Here is a 22,509-nt window from a genome sequence, read left to right as displayed (position 1 = left end):
ATTTTGAAGGGTGTGTGAAGGCCACTAAAACTCTTTGGGTAGATAATATGAAGAGTCACATGGTAGGGTCTGAAATTCTAAGTTGATATTATATCATAAATTGATTGGATGTTCTGTCCCAGGTTGTTGATCTCCATGAAATTCCCTGCTATGGTAAGGGAACTTTAACTTAAATACTAAGGGCTTCCCAAAATTGTCTCAGGGGGTTAGTTAATTAAGCATTTCTCAATTAACTCTGTTATGGTCAATGAGTACCATAATTCCTGAATCACATCTTTCCTATATTGTCTTTAACTACAAAGAATGATTGTCTTTTCTTTAATGTAACTTTGTATGGTTTAATGCTTTATGAATTGTAAGAACGAAAATAGGTTTTTAAATATCAATCTTAAGTAAAATAATTACATTCCATATACTAACCATTTCTTAATTTTAGTGTTTTTTTATTGTACAAGTTTTTAAAGTTATTTTTTTTCCCTTAAAAATGCAAGTTTGAGAGGAATTAATACATTTCCTATGGCAACCACCTTTTGTTTTTGTTCTGCAGTTTGCCCTTCTACATTGTTGCTAATGTATATATTTTGCTTATAGTCAAAGCTAATTCCTTATTTTCTAATAAAAATAAAACTTTTGGAAGGAAGATCATTTAGGGATTTTTTTTGTGTGTTTTTTAAAAAAAATTTTGGGGATGCTATTGATACTATATTATGGGCTACTTCATGTGGTTCTGTTGTATCGGATGATAGAGTCATTTGTAGCATCTGATTTTACTTAAACCTCAAGGCTGAAACTATTAATTAGGTTCTTTGTAAGATCAAACTGTTCCTTCGCTTACTTTCCTACTATCATACTTTGGACAAAGGTTAGTGTTTTATCAGTCTGTTTCATGATAATATTTTTGTTAGCACTGTTAACTTAATGTAAGCATTTTATTGTGTCTGTAAATGTACATATCACTAGATAAAACTGAACTATGGGGCCAGCTTGATTCTTACTAATAATAGCAGATGCAAGACAGGTGAAATTTTTGGTAATTCTGAGGCCAGCTCTTTTAAAAAGAAACAAAAATAGAACTGATGACATGGGCTCATATGACTTGGTTTTCTCCACTCCCCTTTCTGCGTTTGTGGTGCTTATACTAAGGAGCAGATAGCCACAGAAAGCAGAGAACTTTGAGAATCTTCCTTTCAGTAGTTGAGGCTGACCATAGTTAATTTTTCACAGTTCCCTTGTCACCACAGCCTTTGAATCATTGGAAGATTACTCCAAGATCATTGTAAAGTTAGAATTTGATGGTTTTTTTTTTTTTTTATGGATTTCCTATCTACTTAGTGGTGCTTAGATTTAAGTGGTAAATTTTAAATATAGAAAATATTGATAACGTTTAGTAAATACAGTAAAGCAGTTCTAAACCAGTTTTTGTCTTACTGCAACTCTGTAATTATTTCAAAACAATTAGCCTTTGGGATATATTTATATGTATCTTTAATTTCCAGTCTGACTTTAAACTATAAATTAAATCTCTTTCCTTCCTGTATAGCCTTTATTTATTTTATTTCCATAGTGGCAAATTATATTACTATCTCACATTAATCAGTTAACTACAGAAATGTGTGATTTTAGCTATGGATTTAGACCCTATTTGTCTTTGGTTAGCTAGCCTACTTACTTATCGAGGGCTGATTTTCCTAAAGTTTGAACTTGTTGCCCGGGATTCTTTATGAAGTATATTGTATAAAAACTTTGAAAGGCACTCTTGTGTAAATTCATAAAATATTTATAGGTGTTTTAAACTTCAGGACATAACAAAATTGTCAGTTACTTGCCTTGCCAAAGTCAAAAACTGACTTTTTAGTGAATGACAGGGCATCTATTAAACCTGAAAAATACATTTGGTAATAGATGTGTTAACTTATAATAAAATTTTATTTTTTTATCTAAAATTAATTTTTCCCCCAGGGGTTTTGTGGTTACTCTCCTGTTTGGAAAAACAAACTCAGAGAAGTACCTAGAACAGTGTGAACACTCATTTCTTCCTCCAACATCCACTGGGATTCCTAAGGTAAATAGAGTAAAGGAATGTGTGAAACCTCAAAGTCCTTTTCTATGCGGTGATGATAATGTGATCACCTGTATATGGCTTGGCAATTTTCCTGTAATTCACTAATGCTCACTGTCAATTTATGGGAGACTTCCTGATCATGCTTAGAAAATGCATTTTTAAAAGATTACTTTGAAAACTTTTTTAATGTTAGATGTTAAAAAGTGGAAATGCAAGTTTTAGGAAAAGATAGAAATTTGGGCCCTCATCCTGCTATCTTAACATAAGATTTCAAAATTTGGAATGAAGTAAATTACATAGAAACCGGAGAGAAGAAAATGGGCACTTTTCTTTAACTGACTTGGAAAATACAGCTTGCAGTTAGGCTATGCAGTATCTATAATTTTAATAATTTAGGCCCAGTTTTATACATATATATATATATATATATATATATATATATATATATATCCAACATCTTGAATGTTGGTATATTTCTATTTTTTATATCATAACCTATAAAAATAAATTAGAATTCAGTATTATAAATAAGCTTCAGATTTGCATTGCCTTCAATTGTTGGGTATTCAGGATGGTTTGTTTCATCTTGTATGAAGAGAGACGAATGGTCTGGAGTTGATACCTGTATTTTAACTTTACATTTATTAACTTGTCCATTATGTGCTAAGATGTAGGAGATGCAGAGATAGTAATATACAGTATTATTTTATATTACTGAAATAAAAGAATTTCACCCCATCCTAGTAACTTTCATATTAATAATTTTTTTTTCTTCTAATACTTAACATTTAAAATCTCTTTGAGACTTTCTCCTGGCCTCCTTTAGAATTTCTGTTTATACGTATTCTTTTGAGTTTGCTCACAAATCTTTTCGAGGAAATGAACCTTTTCTTTTTGGATTGTTTCTTAGCCATCCATTACTTTTCATTCATTGGAATGGTACATAATATAGGATGGGAAATATGTTAAAAATTAATATCCTAAATGGAAATAATAACAGTCAAGACTAGCTAAGTCTTATAATCTGTTTTTTAGTACATCATATAAAAAGAGTGATTTTCATTTGCTATTTCTAAAATGATATATAAGTATGTTTTATGAAAAAAGTCTTAGCAGTTGCATGTTATAATTTGAAGCCTATGTTATATATATATATATATATATATATATTTGTGCTTTGCTATTTGTTCATATTTTTAATTGAAGAGTGTCCCACTGATTTTCACTGTATTTCCAGTCCACTGATCTTTCTGAAGACTACAGAGAAATAGAGGAATTCATTTTCTTTAGTTGCTAAAAATCATCCCTAAATAAAGTTAATTAAAATATATTCATTTGGCAGCTGTGTATATAGGCTGGGAAGGGAGAAGAGGAGAGTTTAATAAAGACAATTATTAATTTGACTCACCTGAAACACTAACTTAGGGCTTTGAAGTTTAATTGAAATATAGCAACAATATCTTTTCAGTTTTCTCACATTATAAATAATATTTGCTGATTTTTTAAATTTTTGAGGATAACAATAGAATTTTTTTCTGGGTGTCTAACTTTGTTAGAGAAACTTTGAGAGCTGGTGTTTGGTTTATACCAGAGCCTTAAGAAATAGGGCTATTATTGACTGACTTGAAGATGACAGGAAAGTTACAATGAATATTCAGTTAGAAGTGAACTATAGAGATTTTAAATTGAGAAACTGTGCAGTAAAATGTTATTATTTTCTTTAAGTGCTTAGAAGAAATGAAACGAGAAGCCAGGACTATAAAGATTGATAGAAGATTGACAGGTGCCAATATAATTGATGAACCTCTCCAGCAAGTGAGTTTTCCTTTGTGGTATTTGCATACCTTGTATTGTGTAATAAGGTTTATTTCTTTTGAAAATACTAGGAAATATTTTTTGTTATATATGTAATATGCTGGAAATTTATTATGCTGTCCTTGGATCCTGTATTTAAACATGGTACCTTATTTGAGAAATCATTCATAATGAAGGGGCTTATGTAATATTCAAGCCTTTTGTTTGAATTTGCGTTTAGAAAAAAGTTTCTTTGATAATGTTTCTAATTATTTTAAAGTTAAAATGCTCTTTAGCTGATGAACAAGCTTAGTGGTTTGGTAAATCAGACATTTTTTTCCTATTGTTTTTTAAATGGATATACTTGATTTGATTAAAAAAATATTTAAAAATTAGATTAAAAAATTTTTTTCTCCTCCCAGATATTTTTTGTTGATGTTTATTTAATTATATGATTATTATGTGTACTTTAAAATTCTAACATTTCTTTTGTAGATGAACCATATTATTTTCAAAAATAATACACATCAAGTTGTATTATTTGCTGTTTATTGGCTGCTTTAATACTGTTGCAGTATCCAAGGTCCTAGAATTAAGTGAACTCCTTTGTCTTTTTTGGTAATTTGACTGCAGTATATTTGAAGATATAATCTTGGAAAAGAGGTTTCTTTTTGAGAATTAGGGTCATTTGGTATTATTTTGCACCTCATTCCATTGAACTAATTAAACTCTTGATTGTATCATGGCACTGAAAGTTTATGCTTTTTGCAGACTCTGTCTTTACCTGAATATGGGTGGGGATTGACCACAGATAAGGCAGTTTTTTTAAAATCACAGTTTAGTGTGTAGAGAGTAAATATAAATTGATAAATAATCCTTCCAGGTTTTAATTCGCCACTGATCCTTTTTAAATCCTAAAGCTGTATTTTTCCCCAATATTTTTGTTTTAGGTTATCCAGTTTTCCTTGAGGGATTATGTCCAGTACTGGTATTATACACTAAGTGATGATGAATCTTTTCTTCTTGAAATTAGGCAGACTCTTCAAAATGCACTCATTCAGTTTGCTACTAGGTAAGGTCACTGTTTGATGCAGAAAAATTTAAAATATATTGTTTATACCAGTAAGGAAAATGACTTTTAAATGGAAGGGGGAAATTGATTATTAAAAGGTAAGTAGAGGGCTTCTGGGTGGCTCAGTTGGTGAAGTGGCCAATTTCAGTTCAGGGCATGATCTCAGGGTCCGTGAGTTCGAGCCCCACGTCAGGCTCTGTGCTGACAGCTCAGAGCCTGGAACCTGCTTCAGATTCTGTCTCCCTCTCTCTCTGCCCCTCCCTCCTTCTCACTCTGTCTCTTTCTCTCAAAAATAAACATTAAAAAAATTTTTTTAAAAAAGGTAAGTAGAACAGTAGTTATTATTGTGAGATAACGCTCGGATTATAGAACTGGAGCTCTAAAAACATATACTTCTTTAACCTTTATATTTACAGGATGTTGATCTTGATTAAGCCTTGATTTGTGTCTGGATGTAAGTTTCTTCATCCAGGTCTGGTCATGTGACTTTCACCCCACTTATTGAGAATACCTTTTTTTTCCCCCTCTTATCCAGATACTCTGTTTTATTTTAGTGCCATGGAAGTAGTTTCAGTATAACTTCTCTTTTACTTTTGACACATACCTAGTAGAAGTACTTTTAGGGGGAGAAGAAACCAAAGGATCATTAAGTCAGTGGAGAATATTCAGTTTATTTTCAGAAGGGAGTGTAGTTTGATGAGTTTGCTTTAAGAAATTTTTAGGAGATATACTAAATTTCTTACCTTACAAAACTTGCTTATATACTACCTTTCGTATGACAAAATATTTTGGTCTCTATTGTATTTAAACTACTTGATTTTTTGGGTGGCCATTTCATATCCAGAAATTACTTATTTTTGAAAGAAAGGATTTTATGTTTGGATGAGTTTGCATTTTTTTTATTTTTTATTGAAGGATTTTGTTACCCACTCCACACACAGATTTTCCTACCAGCCTGTAGCCTCAAGGCAGGAAGTTGCATGCCTTGGCCTTCAGTACACTTTCAAATCTGAAGGTGTTGTTTTTTAGCCAGCCCCTCTTCTTCCCCACTTAAATTCTTGAAATACAATCTTGTACTTCTGACAGTCTTGGAGAATTAGAGCTTTGCCCTGGGGCTTGTATGGCATTTTCATCTCTGTGCACATAGATGTTTCCAGCTCATGCTACCCTGTCAGGACTTTTCAGCTGTAACTCATTTAATCCTGAGCTTCAGAGTAGGAGCTTAGTTCCTCAACCTCAGGTCACTGGGGAGGCCTGCAGTAATGTGTATGGTTTGAATAATAACCTTACGTGTAGAGATAGATCTGAACTCCTTCCCCCTCAGTGTTAACAGCAAACATTTGCCCAGTAGCCAGCCATCATTACAAGTGTACGCTCCCTGTGGAACACCGAAAATAAGGTATGATAAAAAGTCAGAGATTGGATTCTATCTCCTTTATTTCATATATATAGCATTATTGAGTATTGGGTATTCATTCTTTCAGGTAACTCTTCTGAATCAGTCATTCACTACTTTCTATAGTAACATCATCCTAATGACTTTTTTTTTCTTCCTTTGGAAAGGTAGAAATAAGAGTCCATTATTGATGTATCTGACGGCCTAAGTATGTATTGAAATCTAACAAATTTTAGACCTGGAAAGAACTTTGAACTAGTAATTGGGAGACTTGAGTTTGCATTCTGCTCTACTACTTAGCTATGGAACTATGAACAAGTATTTTAAACTTTTTGAATCTTTGTTTTTCTCGTATGTGAAATAAGCATAATCATACCTTCCCTGTTCTGTGTTCCTTACAGGGTTATTGTTGGCATCAAATTTATTTAATTCATTCAACTAATATTTTGTGCCTACTTTGTACCAACCAGGTGCTGCAGATACTGCAGTGAATAAAACAGAATCCCCATTTGATGGAATGTAATAAAAATAACACTTGTGAAAATGTTTTTAAAGTTGTGAAGGAATTTGAAATTTAAATTTTTAACGCCCTCCAGCATTTATAATTTCACAGATGAGGAAGCTAAGGTCCAGAAAGATTGATTAGTCCAAGATTATCCACAGTCTAGTATTCTTCTTTCATTCCCTACCAGATATGTCATGATTTAGATTTTTCATCTTAGGAGTGCCTTGGTGGCTCAGCCTGTTAAGCAGCTGACTTTGGCTCAGGTCATGATCTTATGGTTTGTGAGTTCCAACACTGCATTGGGCTCCCTGCTGACAGTGTGGAGCCTGCTTGGGATGCTTGCTCACTGGCTCTCTCCCCCTCCCCACCCTCTCTGCCTCTCTCTGTCCCTCCCCCACTCATGCTCCCTGTCTCAAAACAAAACCAAAAACAAACAAAAAACTTTAGATTTTCATCCTAATTTCCCCCCTTTTTACCTCTCATTGCACTACTTTCCCTGTTTTTGATCCTCCAAACCACCTTTTCTTTACCCTTCATGTAATAAATTGTTTTGTTTTTATTCTTTCCCCCCTTTTGTAACATTGTGTGCTATCAAGGTGAATATTTGGGTGATTGCAGAAAGAGTCAGGTTTCTTTCATCCTGGACTGACCTGAATTTATATCTTTGCTTTCTCATTGACCTTAAGTTTTTGGACAAATAAATCCTCTCCTTTTGAACCTTAGTTTCCTCATTTGTAATAGACTGATAATAACGAAGTTACTTTTGAGGCTGTTTTCAGGGTAAAAATGATACAAAGTCAAGTCCCTGGTATTTAGTAAGGTTCAGTAATTGTGTCATCCATGTGAATGACTTTATTTTTGTTCTATGTTGGCTTTTTCTTTTACTACTAAAAGGTATGTCTTACAGAGTCTCCATGATTGTTTTCAATGATAGTATGGAAAATAGGTCTGTTTGCAGTCACTTGAATACTACTTTGTTCCTTGTTCTGTGCTGTCTGTTGTTTCTGGAGCATGTAACAGGAGCATTAAGTTATTGCCTCTGCCCTTCAAGGTACAGTCTTGTATAGGGGCCCATGAAGCCCTGAAAGTGTATGCACAACTGTTTTTTTTTAATTGGGTGATTACAGATTTCATTTTAAAAAGGGCCTATGAACCCAGAAAAAAATTTGAAGCCCTCCATTTTGGTGGTCATATTTATTCATTACCTTGAGGAAACAATTACAGAGTATTGGCATAAAATGTAAAGCTAATTTTGAGACACAGTAGGAAGAAAAGACATATGAAGAGTCTGAAGTCCTGATTTTGAGCTTTAATGCTATTATTAAGCTGTAAGACCTTGAATGAACAGAATATATAAATTCTTTGAGTCTGGTGATAACTCATATCTACTTATCAGGTTGTTAGGTTTCAATGACATCACATGACATCACATGTGAGAGAGGACCTTGTATTAACATTAGTATCGATTACTCTAGTAGCAGTTTGGGGATGGGAACCTTCATGGAGCACACTTCTCTGTGGTAGAACCTGAGTGTGAACTAGGCTGGAGCTTTAGGGGATGAATCTGTGATAACCTTTGTATTTTTATTCCTCTTTGAAATAAGATATTATGATACAGCACTGAGAGCTCTGGGATATCTGTATTACAGTTCTACCTGTACCATTGAGTTATAGTGTACTTAAGATTTCTTACCATTTATGTAAAATAATAACATTTGTAGCAAACTCAGAATTGTGAGGGGCAAATGAGATGATGTTCAGAAAGCATTTCATGGAATATTTATCAGCCAATAAGTGGTATTTTGAGCAAGTTACTTGACTTTCTCTGTTTCAATCTCTGCATCAGTAAAATGGGATAATTATCCCATGGGGTTATTGTAATGTTTATATATGGTACTAGTGCATGTAAAATACCACAGGATTGGTACACAGTAAATGTTCAGTGTATGTTAACTTAATTTTTGTATGTAACTTAATTTTTGCTACTTACTATGTTCCTAGAATATATACACAGATTCTTTTACCTTATCTTAGTTTGTTTGGGGGGCATGGGGTGGGGGGGGGAGATCAAATTAAAGCACTTAAGATATAGAGCAACAAAGTAGTCATTTGTGTGGTATTAAAAGCAATTTTTTTTTTAAAGTTTATTTTGAGAGAGAGAGGGTGCACATGAGTGTGGGAGGGGCTCAGCACAGAGCCCGATGCAGGGCTTGATCTCATGACTCTGGGATCATGACTTGAGCTGAAATCAGAAGTTGGATGCTTAACTGCCTGAGCGAGCACCCAGGCGTCCCAAGAGCAATTTTTATGTAGAGGTAGAATGGACCAGAGTAACTAATGAAGACCTCTTGTGGATTAAGGTTAAAACTGGTCTTCAAGAATGGATATGTGGGATAGAGAGAGGGATGAAGGACGTGTTAGGAAAGAGCAAAGTTCTGAGAAGGGGGATAAGGTTAGTGTAGTAGAAGCCATAGGGAAATACAAGTGATCAAGTAACCTAGTTGCGCTCAAAGGTAAAATATGGCAACTCTGTTTCTTTGCCTCTGTCCCCCTTAACCCCAAGGTTAGTAGAAAAGAGATATATTCTAATGCCACGGCTGTGTTCTTCCTAAAGGGTTTTCCTGTGGGAGGAGGAGGTATGGCTATGTATGTTCCAGGATTTGGTGGATACTAATGATAGCGCTCTTTCTGGAATGATGGGAGATATGTTCTGATTATTTAGCCATTTTTCTCACAACCTTTGTCATAGAAGTAATAGATCATGTGTTCCTAGACTCCTCCAAAAGGGAAGCACAACTCAGATAATGGACATTTGTATCAGTAAAGTTGTACACTCTTTTGCCATTTTCTAGTCTTTGCCATTTGAAGACTTAGCTTAAAACTGACCTTAATCAGGGGCACTTGGGTGGCTCAGTCAGTTAAGCGTCTGACTTGGCTCAGGTCATGATGCCATGGCTCACGGGTTCGAGCCCTTTGTAAGGCTTTGTGCTCACAGCTCAGAGGCTGGAGCCTGCTTCGGCTTCTGTGTCTGCCTCTCTCCCTCTGCCCCTCCGCCGCTCATGCCCGGTCTCTAATATACATAAACAATAAAAAATGAAGAAAAACAGACTTTAATTAAAAAAATGATTATTGTCCTATTTACTACAGTACAGCAAAAACAATTAGGATTATTTATTTGTTTACTTATTTTAAAGATTTCATTTTTAAGTGATCTCTAGTGTTGGGCTCGAACCCACAATCCTGAGATCCAGAGTTGCACGCCCCAACAGCTGAGCCAGCCAGGTGTCCCAGGAACCGTTAAGTATTTAAAAGAAGGGAAAATAACTTAATGTTTTTACATATGTAGAATAGAACAGGGGTTGTTAATTGTATATTATATAATTCACATATCACACAATTTAACCACTTAAAGTCAGTGACTTTTATTTATGGAGTTATGCAGTCTTCATCACAGTCATTTCAAGAACATGTAAATGACCCACAAGAAACCTTGTATCTACTGTCATTCACTCCCTGTATTCCCCTCCCCGCCCCCCCCCCCCAAGTATCTATTTCTAGGTAACCCTTACCTAATTTCTGTTCCTCCTAATCATGTGTCCTTTTGTGACTGGCTTCTTTTTCTTTCACTTAGCATAATGTTTTTGAGGTTTATCCATGTAGCATATGTTACTATTCTTTCTTATTGCTGAATAAGAAATAACAAATAACAACTGCCAGACAGGCACTCTGTGATTTTGTCTGTCTTTTTGATTACAGCTGTCTTAGTGGGTGTGAAGCGGTATTTCATTATGGTTTTGATTTGCATTTCCCTGAGAGATAGTGGTATTGAGCATTTTTTCATGGGATTATGAGTTATTTGTTGTTATTTGTTATTTATTTCATCGTATGATAATAAACCACATTTTGTTTATTCATTAGTTGGTGGACATGTGGATTCATCAGCTGGTGGATATGTGGATTGTTTCCACCTTTTGGATATTATGAAGAATGGTACTGTGGACATTCATGTACAGGTTTTTCTGTGGACTTACGTTTGTATTTCTCTTGGATATACAGGAGTAGAATTTCTATGTCTGTTTCTAACTCTAACCTTTGAGGAGCTGCAAATTGTTTTTCAAAGTGGCTACATATTCTCACCACTACACTATGAGGGTTCTGATTTCTCCACATCCTCGCCTACACTTGATTTTGTCTTTTCTTTTTTCTTCATTTAAGTAACCTCTGTACCCTACATGGGGCTTGAACTCATGACCCTGAGATCAAGGGTTGCATGCTCTTTTGATTGTGCCAGACAGGCATTCTGTGATTTTGTCTGTCTTTTTGATTACAGCTGTCTTAGTGCGTGTGAAGTGGTATTTCATAATTGTTTTGATTTGCATTTCCCTGAGAGGTAGTGGTATTGAGCATTTTTTCATGGGCTTATGAGTTATTTTTTGTATAGCATCTTTAGCGGATGTCTACTCAGATTTTTCCCCATTTTAAAATTAGGTTATTCAGTAATTTTATTAAGTATAGTATATTGTAGACAGTTTTTGTAAATACAGTTTTATTGGACAGTCACACTCATTTGTTTGCATTTTTGTCCATGGCTGCTCCTGTGCTACAATAGCAGAGTTGACTAGTTGTGACCCAGACAGTGTGGTCTGCAAAGCCTAAAAAAAATTGCCATTTGGCTCATTAGAAAATAAGTTTTCTGACTCTTGAATTAGTTTTGTAGTCATTAAAATATTTAGGAAGCATTGTTAAACTAATAGGAAATACATTAGAGTAAAAATTATTCAACATAGTGTATGATTTTAGCCATGTAAGAAAACCATAAATATGCATGCATAGCAAAGAGACTGATGGGAAATACACTAAAATATTAACTGATCTTTGGATTGTGGATTATGGCTGATTAAGGCTGATGCTGAAAATTAAAAGAAGGAAATTACATTTGGGGCACCTCAGTGGCTCAGTCAGTTAAGTGTCTGACTGGCTCAGGTCATGTCACAGTTAGTGGGTTCAAGGCCTGTGTCGGGCTCTGTGCTGATAGCTCAGAGCCTGTAGCCCGCTTCAGATTCTGTGTCTCCCTCTCTCTCTGCCCCTCCCCTACTCGTGTTCTGTCTCTCTGTGTCTCTCAAAAGTAAATAAATATTGGGGCGCCTGGGTGGCGCAGTCGGTTAAGCGTCCGACTTCAGCCAGGTCACGATCTCGCGGTCTGTGATTTCGAGCCCCGCGTCAGGCTCTGGGCTGATGGCTCAGAGCCTGGAGCCTGTTTCCGATTCTGTGTCTCCCTCTTTCTCTGCCCCTCCCCCGTTCATGCTCTGTCTCTCTCTGTCCCAAAAAAAATAAATAAAAAACAAACAAACAAACAAACAAAAAAAAAAGTAAATAAATATTAAAAAAACAAAAAAAAAGGAAGGAAAAAAAATTACATTTTACAGAATGAGACTGTATTCTTTTTATAGCCAGAGACCGAAGATAGAAACATTTGGTAATGAACAATAAAGATATCTAGGATGGCAGCCACATCCCTTTATTTCTTTGGGAAGTGATCTGGAAACTAATGCTCAAAATAGTGTTTTTATATGTGATTAAATAGTAACTAGTCAAATTCTTCTTGATTTAGGTCCATTTATGACTTGTATGACTTGTTTTTCCCTGCAGAATTTTGATATATTTTACTGTGGGGTCTAGGAATGTTTCATTTGTCAGGTACATCTTGTTAGAAAAGCTTGTTTATTTTAATATTTTAATACTTAACCTTATATCTAAGAGGATGCACACTTAGCCCTAGGTTATTTCTTTTCCTTTCCTACAGCTTGATTAAGGCTTCCATCGCTGTGTTCTTTATACTCACCCTCTAAAATAGCTGAGTGTGTGCCTCATGTGTGTTTCTCTAAGTTGTTCATTGTATTCTGAGATCTGTGTCCTTTAGAACATCTGGATCTTTAATCTCTTTGAAGCATTGGGCACAGGATGTAGAATTGAACATCTCATGTGGTGTTAGAGTTCACTAAATATAATTTCCCTTAATATGGTTACATAAAACTGCATGCCTAAATTTTTTTTCCATTTTTTTTAGTTTTCTTATAACTTTAAGAGTCAGGAGGTTTTGTGTTATTAAGGCACAGTAAATAAAACACTGAATGGAAAATTAAGAATCCTGATTTATTTATTTTTAATTTAAAAAAAATTTTTAAATGTTCATGTATTCTTGAGAATACAGTGGGTGGGTTCCCCTCGTCGGGCTCAGTGCTGACAGTGTGGAGCCTGGGGCCTGGTTCACGTTCTGTGTCTCCCTCTCTGTCTGCCATTCCTTTCTTGTGCTCACTCTCACTCTCAAAAATAAATAAACTTTTTAAAAAAATTAAAAAAAACTAAAGCCTTGATCTCACTAACTGTATGATCTAGAAGAAGTAATTGAAGTCTGGCTCTATAATGGTGGGACTTGTAATTATTTCAGATCCCTTGAAATTCTAAAATACTAAGACTTCCTTGGTCAGGTTGTATTAGTGTCGGTTTGTTTTTATTTTTCCAGTCATACCTCATCCTCAAAACATGCACTCACATACTCTGTCATACCTTACATTTTGGATACCATTTGGGGAGTTACTTTTTATAGTGTCTTATGTTGCTAATGAAATTTGATTTACTTAGGAATTAAAGTGCTCTTCTATCTGTTGTTTTACTAGTAGGAGGTCTTAGAGTAGAATGATAATAAAGTTTGTTTATACTTTTTATTATGTTTCTATGTGGTTAGGAAGAATGCTTGACTTAAGACATAAAAGACATTTAGTGGACTAATCTTTTCTCGATGGTTAAGTCTTGTATCATTGAAAATGAAAAAAAAAATTATTATCCAAATTATTTATGGCTGCTATTCTTTATAGAATGGTGAAAACAATACATTTGTCGTTTTAGAAGTCTAAGTTTTGTGAAGTGTAAATATTCCTCCCATAGTTGATTTTAAGCTATTGGCAGGCAGTCACTGAACATGGAACTAGAAAAGGAATGTGCACATTTGGCTCTCCCACTTTCTTTTTTTTCCCCTGCTGGGAAAAGGTGCTTCCAATGAAGGGAGCAGACAGATTTGTAATGATGAAGCAGTGAGACTTGTTTCCTTGTGTGGTTGATGATTCAGTTCTTTTATATGTATTTGAGGATTATGGTAAAGAGTAATAGTAAATTTAATGTAAATTCAGTAATGTGAAAAAAAAGTTTCATTATTTTATTCATATCCTTATAATTACATTTTTAAAGTAGATTTTCAAAGGGAAACAAAGGTGCTCTGGAGAGATGGTTACGGTCACATGTATTTATGAGTAAGTTGAGATGGCACGAAGGGTAATTCTTTTAATGGATTTAGAAGCAAGTTTACAGTTCTGTGCCTTAAAAACCTGCACAAATTCAATTTCAGGCTGAAGCTTTGGACACTGTAACAAAGTAGTCCTTCAAGGGCTCCTGAAGGCTGGAAACAAGTTAAGGTTTATGTTAAAGTGTGTATCCTTTCTGATAGTGAATTATGAGGGGGAAGTTACTGCCTGATTCAGTGGCTCAAGAAGGGATTCTTCTTTAACAGGCCACCTACTTTCACTAAAAGATGTCTTTGGATCAGTTGATCAAAAGCCCTCTACTGCAGTAAAACATTTTTCAAAATCTCCTCTAAGATTCTTGCTTATTAAAATCTACCCAGGAAAAAGTAGGAATTTTACTACAGTAAAGATTTTTTTTCAAATGCCCATTTTTTTAAAATAGAAGGTAAAAGAGATGATATAGGAGATTAATACATATTATTATAATTTTATGTGATTGTTTATTATATTGCTTTGTTAATATATCTTTAAAAAGCCTTCAGATATGTACATGTATGTGTGTGTATATATACATATACACTTAAACACGTACACACTATGCAGTATTCAGTGCCATTCTTACTGTATTCAAATAGGGTCTTAGTAGTTATTTCTGAAAAAAAAAATGTGGCATCAGGAACACAACATTTATTACAGGATTTTGTGTGTGTGTGTGTGTGTGTGGGAAAATCAGTTTTTACTTTTATCCCTTTGACATAAAAGACCATTTCCAGGAAAGTATTCTGCCACGGATGTGAAAATTGCCTTTACTACCCAACAGCCACCCCGTCTTTAGTCAGGCACATCCACCGCATGATGACCCTTACATATACCATGCTTATTCCCTCCTTTTGCTCATTCCTATATCCTGTCTTTCTCCCATTTCAGTACCACTCATTCAATAAGATTTGTTTTAAATGTAGCTTCTTTATTTAATCCGTTTAAATTACAGCATAACACTTCGCTTCTACTTTTGTGTGTAGTTACTGTCAGTAAAATTTTCAGCTAGTTTTGGTATGTTTCCAATTCTGTACTGCTGTGGTAGCAATTCTCTTAACTTATTTCAGTTAACCAGTATTCTCTATTCCCTTTGTAAGACATACAGATTTATGCCCTCAGCATTAAAGCTAGGTGAAAAGACCACTTTCTAGCATTTATGTCCGCTCTTGTTCCCATCTTTTGAGTTTAGGTTTCTCAAAAGTATGCTTGGCCTCCAGAATATCTGGTCCACTTGGTCTGTGTTGTTAGCTGAACATGTGTGATTTAGAGGAGAAAGATAACCAAATATGTTAAAAAAGAAAGTTGTATTTGTCCAGATGTGTGTATCCCAGTTAAGCTTATTATAATCATCATTTAATTTACTCCTACATAGTTGGAAGAACTATGAGAATGGCAAGGTAGTTTCTATGAAAACTGCCTTTTGCATTGGATTTTACTCAAAGCTAGGTGTTAAATGGATTATAGTTGAATCAGGTGTGCACAAGACAAGTAATGAAATATTGGTGGAAAATCTTTTTTTTTTTTTTTAATTTTTTAAAAAATATTTATTTACTCTTGAGACAGAGACAGAGCATGAGCAGGGGGAGGGGCAGAGAGAGAGGGAGACACAGAATCCAAAGCAGGCTCCAGGCTCTGAGCTGTCAGCACAGAGCCCAACGCGGGGCTTGAACTCACCGACTGTGAGGTCATGACCTGAAGCTGAAGTCGGATGCTTATCTGACTGAGCCTCCCAGGCGCCCCGGAAATATTGGTGGAAAATCTTGAAAGACTCTGCATTCAGATTTGTTCACAAATGTCTTTAGTTATACTGTTTAAAAGGAATTGGGCGCCAAACTGTTGCAGTGTAGGAAAGCTTTATTAAAGACAAAAGCCACATTGATATATCATTTAGCAAAACCTTGGTCAAATATAAAGTCTTTATTTTATGTTGAAAGTTTATATGATTTACGTTAAAATGAAATATATTCATGACTCCTTTTGGTCAGATATTTTCATTTTCTTACCAGTTACCAGTTTTCCATGTCCTGTGTGTGTGTGTGTGTGTGGGGGGGGGGGGGTACATGCTTGGATGCGTATTCAGGTTATATAATCATGGACTCTTAAAACTCTTTAGTCCTTAGAGAAAACAAACCCTGGGAAGTGATGTGGCTTGCTGAATTTCACAACTAATGTAATGGTGCTCTTTTACAGAAATAGTTACTTGATTTTGGTGTGTTTTTTTGCATTACTGATGATGAGCTGTACACTGCTTAGCATAGATGGAAATCAGTGATGTAATTTATATAATCTCATTGTCAGCCCCCATATTTGGGATATTCATTGTCTTGTTTTGGTATTAGCATTAAGTAACTTTAGGATTTAGAAAGGCAAGAAGAACTTCTCACTTTGTGTCCTATTTCAGAACTTAAATAGGGAACCGTCATGTGTGCCTCATGTTGTCTCTCTTGGGACACTTGTTAACAGTGTTTTGACCCTGAAAGAGGAATCCATGAATCAGTATGCATCGAGTGCCTCCAGTGTTCAACACACTGTTTAGCTATGGGAGATACCCTTGTGAATAAAAGGAACACAGAATAAGACAGACAAAGTCTCTGGCTTCCTGAGGTTTTTATCTCAGCAATTAAATTCATCTCTAGCAGTTGAATTATTTCACTGTAGGTTGTAAGTGCTATAAAGAATGGAAAATTTGGTGCTTTGACATTGTATCACTGCAGATCCATACCTAGTCTGAAGAAATAAGGCAGAGAGGGAGAAGAGTGAGGGTCAGGGAAGGCTGCCAAGTGAAATTGACTTTTTAGATGAACTCTAAAGTAAGTGGGAATTGTCAAGTGAATGTGAGGGAGAGAAGGGAAATGTGTGGAGGGTGGGTGGGGGTGAACAAACTTGGCAGAGGGATCAGCGTATCTACAGGCTTTGAAATAAGACAGGACGTATTTGAGTTTGAGAAATGGAAAGAGCCCGTGAGTCAGCAGAACAGAAAGGAAGTAAGAGGGTGGAACAGATGGTGATGAGGAAGTAAGCAGGGTCATCCTGGGTATGCACGTTCTTAGAGAAAGTGTTCATGCTTAGCCCTAAGATCCATGGGGAGTTATTGAAGGGGTTTTGAATCTCTTATCTTGTACTATCATATTTGTATTTTTAAAAAGATCGCTCTGGCTGCTGTATGCATCCAGAATAATGGGGATACAAAGGTGGTAGACATGGGAAACCGTTTAAAATAAAAGGCCAGGAATAGAATGCTGGCCGGAGGAATGGAGATAAAGACATGCAAATATATGTTCAGAGAGGTAAACTTGATGGTTTGGTTTTTGCTCTTATACTTTAGTAAAACTTCATTACTTGTTTGCATTTCTAGTTAACTTTCTTAATTTTTGCAACTATTTTGCCAAGATATGACAGAAAGGCTTTAGCGGCCTGCTGTAAATTTTAGAATCTCAGGGTAGGTTTGACTATATCACTTATCCCCTTGGTAATATAGGCAATAATTCTCTCCTTATTTAAATTCAAGAAATGAAAGCTTATAATAGTAATAAAATGAATTTTATTTTATTGTGTAATAATCCAAGTGTTTTTATTAGAATAAGAATCATGTGGAGGAATAGTTTAAACAAAGTGAAAAGAGCCTTGACTTGTAGATATAATTTAAGAATAATTGATACTAAGAGCTCTAATAGAAAACTACATGTGGATCAATAGAAGGAAGTGTGGCTTTCACATAAATTGAATGATTTTTAATTGGTTTTTATATTCATGTTCCATTTTTACCTATTACATAATTTTAGAAAGTACGTCACTATCTTCAGAATATTTCCATAAGTTTTAAAAGATAAATAGTACTAGAAATTTTTAGTAGATGTTTTCCTAATTTACAAAGGGAAGCAGTGTATTCTTCTTCTATCTTCCTAACCTAGAAGAGTTCTTTTGAGTTGAGATTGACATTAAATTTGCACATACTCAGTGGAAGTGAGTTAAGCGAGGAGAAAATAGTGATCTTAGAGATATAGAATACTGTGTTCCCTGTTTTTTTCATCCTCAACATATTTATCTTTTAAGGTAGAAATCCCTATTTTAAATTTAAAATAAATTTTATGTACTTGAATTGCTTATTTTCACTTATTTTGAGTGTTGCTGTCTGTAATGAGTTGAGATGAGTTGAGAACACCTTCTAAAATTAGTAAATTGGAATGGCTGGATGGCTCAGTTGGTTGAGCATCTGCCTCTTGAATTCACCTTAGGTCATGTTCTCAGGGTTGTGAGATTGAGCCCTGTGCTGGGTTCTGCATTGAGCATGGAGCCTGCTTGAGATTCTCTCTTTCTCTCATTCTGCCCTTCTGCTCATGCTCTCTCTCTTTCTCAAATAATATTTAAAAAATTTTAAATTAGTAAATTGTATTTTGTTTGCAAAATTCAGCAAAATATATCAATTGCATTGTACCATGAAATGTAACAGATATAATTTGAAAGTTTACATATTCAGCTTCTAAATTTGTTAGAATGAACCTTGTATCGATTAAATGAGTAATGACCTATACCAACTGATTTCTATTATAAAATTTTGAGGTATGGATGATTTTTTATAAATAACTCAAGCAAAGGTTGAGTTATTTATATGCTTATACAGATTGTTATTTTTTTCTATTTATTTATTTGTTTGTTTCTAAAGTTGATTTGTTTTGAAAGGGGGGGAGGGGCAGAAAGAGAAGGAGAGAGAGAATCCCAAGCAGTCTCCTCACTGTCAGTGTGAAGCCCCATGCGGGGCTTAAACTCACGAACCGTGAGATCATGACTTGAGCCGAAACCAAGAGTCAGATGCTTAACCTACTGAGCCACCCAAGCGCCCTTTTTTCTTTTTTAAATAAGAATAAAGAAAACTCTAGAGACTGCTAGATTTAAATTTTTATTTTTAAATTGAGGCTGAGTATTGTTATTAAATGTAGTATATGGTTATATACTATGGCTCTTACAGTACTCTAAATAATGTTAACCCCTTCTCACATCCCTGAGTGAAGGTTACCTTTTTAATGTTAATTTGTTTTTGTGTTCATGTACTTAAAGTTTACTCTTTCTTCCCATGTATGTATCAGAATTATGGTTGTTCATTTAAAAAAATACTGTATTAATAACTTCTGTTTTTATTTGAAAACAAGCGTCTGTTACAGTCCTCTATGCCATTGCCACCTTTAAGATTTCTCCAGAAGTGCAACAATAATCAAGTTAATTTCTTCATTAGCTTCTTTATTACATATATTTGGGTAAATAACATAATGAATTATAGTTTACTTTTTCTTTGCTCTTCTCTCACCCAGCATCTTCATAAGTAGATTCTTTCTTTTATCTACTTGGTTTGTTTCAAAAAAAGGTGAATTAAGTTGAATGCTAATTTAAGGAAAATAGCCCTGGAAAAACTATTTAAAAATATCACTTAATCCAGGGACAGGTGTAAACTGTTTTCGGCTTATCTGTTTTGTTACCTGTTTCACTGGTGTACTAAATTAGCAATGTTTCTTGAGGTTTGTTACTTTTAAAATAGAGTACTAGGTAGCTTAATAAAATTAGTAATCCTCTTTTTCATGGATAGTGACTTTTTATATCATTCTTTAAACTATTTCTGTGGGACTATATTTCAAATGATCAAGTTTTTAAGTGCTAGTATCTGCAAATGGAAATCAGCCTCCTACTGATGGTATTTGGTTCAGAACTTGGGCTGTATAATTAAGGCGAAGAATGTGGAGAATTCAGTAAGGGTTCAGAAGGAATCAAGAAATGTCTCAAATGCTCTTTTAAAAGCAAGCAAAAACATTCTGAATCCCTAATTTATTCTTCAATGTGGGGTGAGAAATTACATGATATACCTGTTGTCAGACTCATTTCAGATATAACTGGAAAAACTATTTTTCTATTTATTTTATGCACTTAGAAAGTATTTTTAAGCTGTGGCGGATAAAATATTTCAAATAATATTGTTCAAAGACCTAATCAAGTAGATTTGATATACTTTGGGTCTTGTGAAAGGGAGGACTAAGATGTAATAGTAATTAACTGAACAAAATCTCATTATAAATAAATTCAGTCTCTGTGATGATCATGTTGTCTGTGAGTCATTAAAATGAATTTATACTTTCTGATTAAAACATTTATATAATGTGTTTTTTATAAGGTCAAAAGAAATAGACTGGCAACCTTATTTTACTACACGCATTGTAGATGATTTTGGCACACACCTACGAGTATTCAGAAAGGCTCAACAGAAGATAACAGAGAAAGATGATCAAGCAAAAGGTAATATGTCTATTGCCTTTGAAAATTAGGACTTTAAAATCTGTTTTTCTTTATTATTCTGCATTTCTTGAATTGTTCTTTTCTTTGTCCAGGTACAGCAGAAGATCTTGTGGATACCTTCTTTGAAGTTGAAGTTGAAATGGAGAAGGATGTTTGCCGTGATCTAGTGTGCACTTCTCCCAAAGATGAAGAAGGTTTTCTTTTCAATTTAAGTCTTTGGAGAACAGTGTGCAGAATGGTTAGAGACAAGTTAGCTGAACAACGAATAGAAGGGTAAAAGGTGAAATTATTTTTACAGGAAAGGTAGCATAGTGTAGACACTGTCACTATTCATTGTATTTTTTTTTTTTTTTTTTAGCTATTAAAAGTAGGTTCCAGATTCTTTTCTTTTTTTTTAAAGTAATCTTTAAAATTTGAAGATGAGATTAGAGATTACCTCTCTTAAAATATAGCAAGCACAAACATTTTATGATTGTATATTTACTTTTTATGATCTGTAGATTATCTTCTCCTTGAGTTTATCATTTCTACTTCAAGAATACACTGTTACCCTAAAATATTTTCTAAAAGAATGAGTATAATTTCAGATAAAATTTATGGAGTTGAATGGACTTGTACTTTCTTTGTCAGAGGTTAGACTAGATAAGTTTTAGCTGAAGATGTCTTTTTTTAGTTTTATAGCCACTGAGAAAGAGTCAGAAAGAGTCTTTGCTACTTGACACATTTTTTGTTGTTAACAGAATCGGCTGTATAATTACGTTTCCAGGAAATGTTAGCATATGAACAACTACAGAAAAGCGTTTGTGGTTGTGGAAACTGTTTTCTTTGACTTCTACAATGTGCGCAACTTTTTGTTTTCCTCTTTTATCCTTTTTTCTTCTTTCCTTTTTATATTTATTGTGCAATGCAATTTTTAATTGCCATTTCCTTAGCACTGACCTGAAATAATAACCAAATAGAAGAAATAGAGTGATGTGCGTAAATTGAGCCCTCATAAATTAGTAACGTAGAAGAGCATAACTTCTTCTTTTGTTATTATCTGACAGAATAGTGGAAGTTCTTTCTTTGAAAGAAGAATTACAGGTATATCTTAAAATATGCAAGAAGCTTTTACGTATACAAGGTAATTTGTAGTAGAAGTGTAGAATACACGGTACAGCTAAAACTGTTTTGGGGAAAACACTTTTATAATTGAAGTTTCTCAATGATTCAAAAATAGGGTAAAACTGAGCAGAATAAAAAAAATATTAGTTTGATTAATGAATAGTTACTGTTTGGAGAATAATGAAAAAACTTTAATGAATACTATATGGACTAATTAATTATTGAAATAATAAACTTGTATAATCAGCCGCTTATTTCTGCCTTTTTGTGTTTTTTTTAATCAAGAGTAGGTGGAGATTTTATATTTTCTAATGTAACGGCCACCTTTTTCATTTCTAGGATTCCTAAGGGATCTGTGTGAGGTCTTACTATATTTATTGCTACCTCCTGGAGATTTCCAGAACAAGATCATGCGATACTTTGTCAGGGTAAGTGTAAACTCCTATTAAATAAATGTCTGAAGAAACTTAGAGTAATAATTTTCAAAATATTTGGTCTCAGGACCCTGTGAAACTCTTAAAACTCATTGAGGACCCCAAAGAGTTTTTGTTTACATGGGTTTTTGTTTATAGATTTATTTATCAATATTTACTGTATCATAAGTTAAAACTAAGAAATTTTGAAACACAAGAATGCACAAGCACACATTCCATTAGTTAATTAATGATATCATCACACCATCATGTTCGTTTCTGAAAATAACACTGTGTGTTTGTCTCCCTCCATCCCTCAGAGGTCTCTGGACAACACTTAGACAAACTGCCTTAGAGTCAGATACTGGGATTTTGGGTTATAACAAGGATATGTTTTAGATTTTATTTAATATAGCTTTACCTATAAACTTACTGGAATGAGGCTAATTAAAATAATACTTCTGGATAGAAACTTAAAAAAAAAACCCAGACAGTTAAGATTCTGCTTCTTATAATTAGAAAATTATTAAGTGGGATGAGAACAGTA

General features: G+C 34.3%; 1 protein-coding gene across 13 annotated transcripts in view; it reads left to right on the top strand.

Moving 5' to 3' along the window:
- The window catches only part of SNX13 (sorting nexin 13), a 134,671-nt gene that overhangs the window by 46,107 nt on the left and 66,055 nt on the right, over nucleotides 1-22,509 (top strand). For 9 of the 13 annotated variants that reach the window (XR_006211493.1, XM_042967778.1, XM_042967806.1 and 6 more), the window contains 7 exons: nucleotides 1,960-2,062; nucleotides 3,788-3,877; nucleotides 4,807-4,928; nucleotides 10,748-10,819; nucleotides 20,324-20,445; nucleotides 20,538-20,639; nucleotides 21,889-21,977. Coding sequence is in view for 12 of the 13 variants with exons in the window: in XM_042967778.1 (XP_042823712.1) it covers nucleotides 1,960-2,062; nucleotides 3,788-3,877; nucleotides 4,807-4,928; nucleotides 10,748-10,819; nucleotides 20,324-20,445; nucleotides 20,538-20,639; nucleotides 21,889-21,977 (700 nt within the window). In the remaining variant the exon portion in view is untranslated. Of the gene's footprint in view, nucleotides 1-122; nucleotides 154-1,959; nucleotides 2,063-3,787; nucleotides 3,878-4,806; nucleotides 4,929-10,747; nucleotides 10,820-19,047; nucleotides 19,419-20,323; nucleotides 20,446-20,537; nucleotides 20,640-21,888; nucleotides 21,978-22,509 lie in introns of those variants that run through there. The other 4 variants (XM_042967833.1, XM_042967823.1, XM_042967843.1 and 1 more) reach the window with 4 other exon arrangements.

The sequence above is a fragment of the Panthera tigris genome, chromosome A2 (assembly GCF_018350195.1).
Source record: "Panthera tigris isolate Pti1 chromosome A2, P.tigris_Pti1_mat1.1, whole genome shotgun sequence".
In the NCBI taxonomy this organism is placed as follows: Eukaryota; Metazoa; Chordata; class Mammalia; order Carnivora; family Felidae; genus Panthera; species Panthera tigris.
Note: the sequence above shows the minus strand (reverse complement) of the source record. Positions and strands in the feature narration are given on the sequence as shown.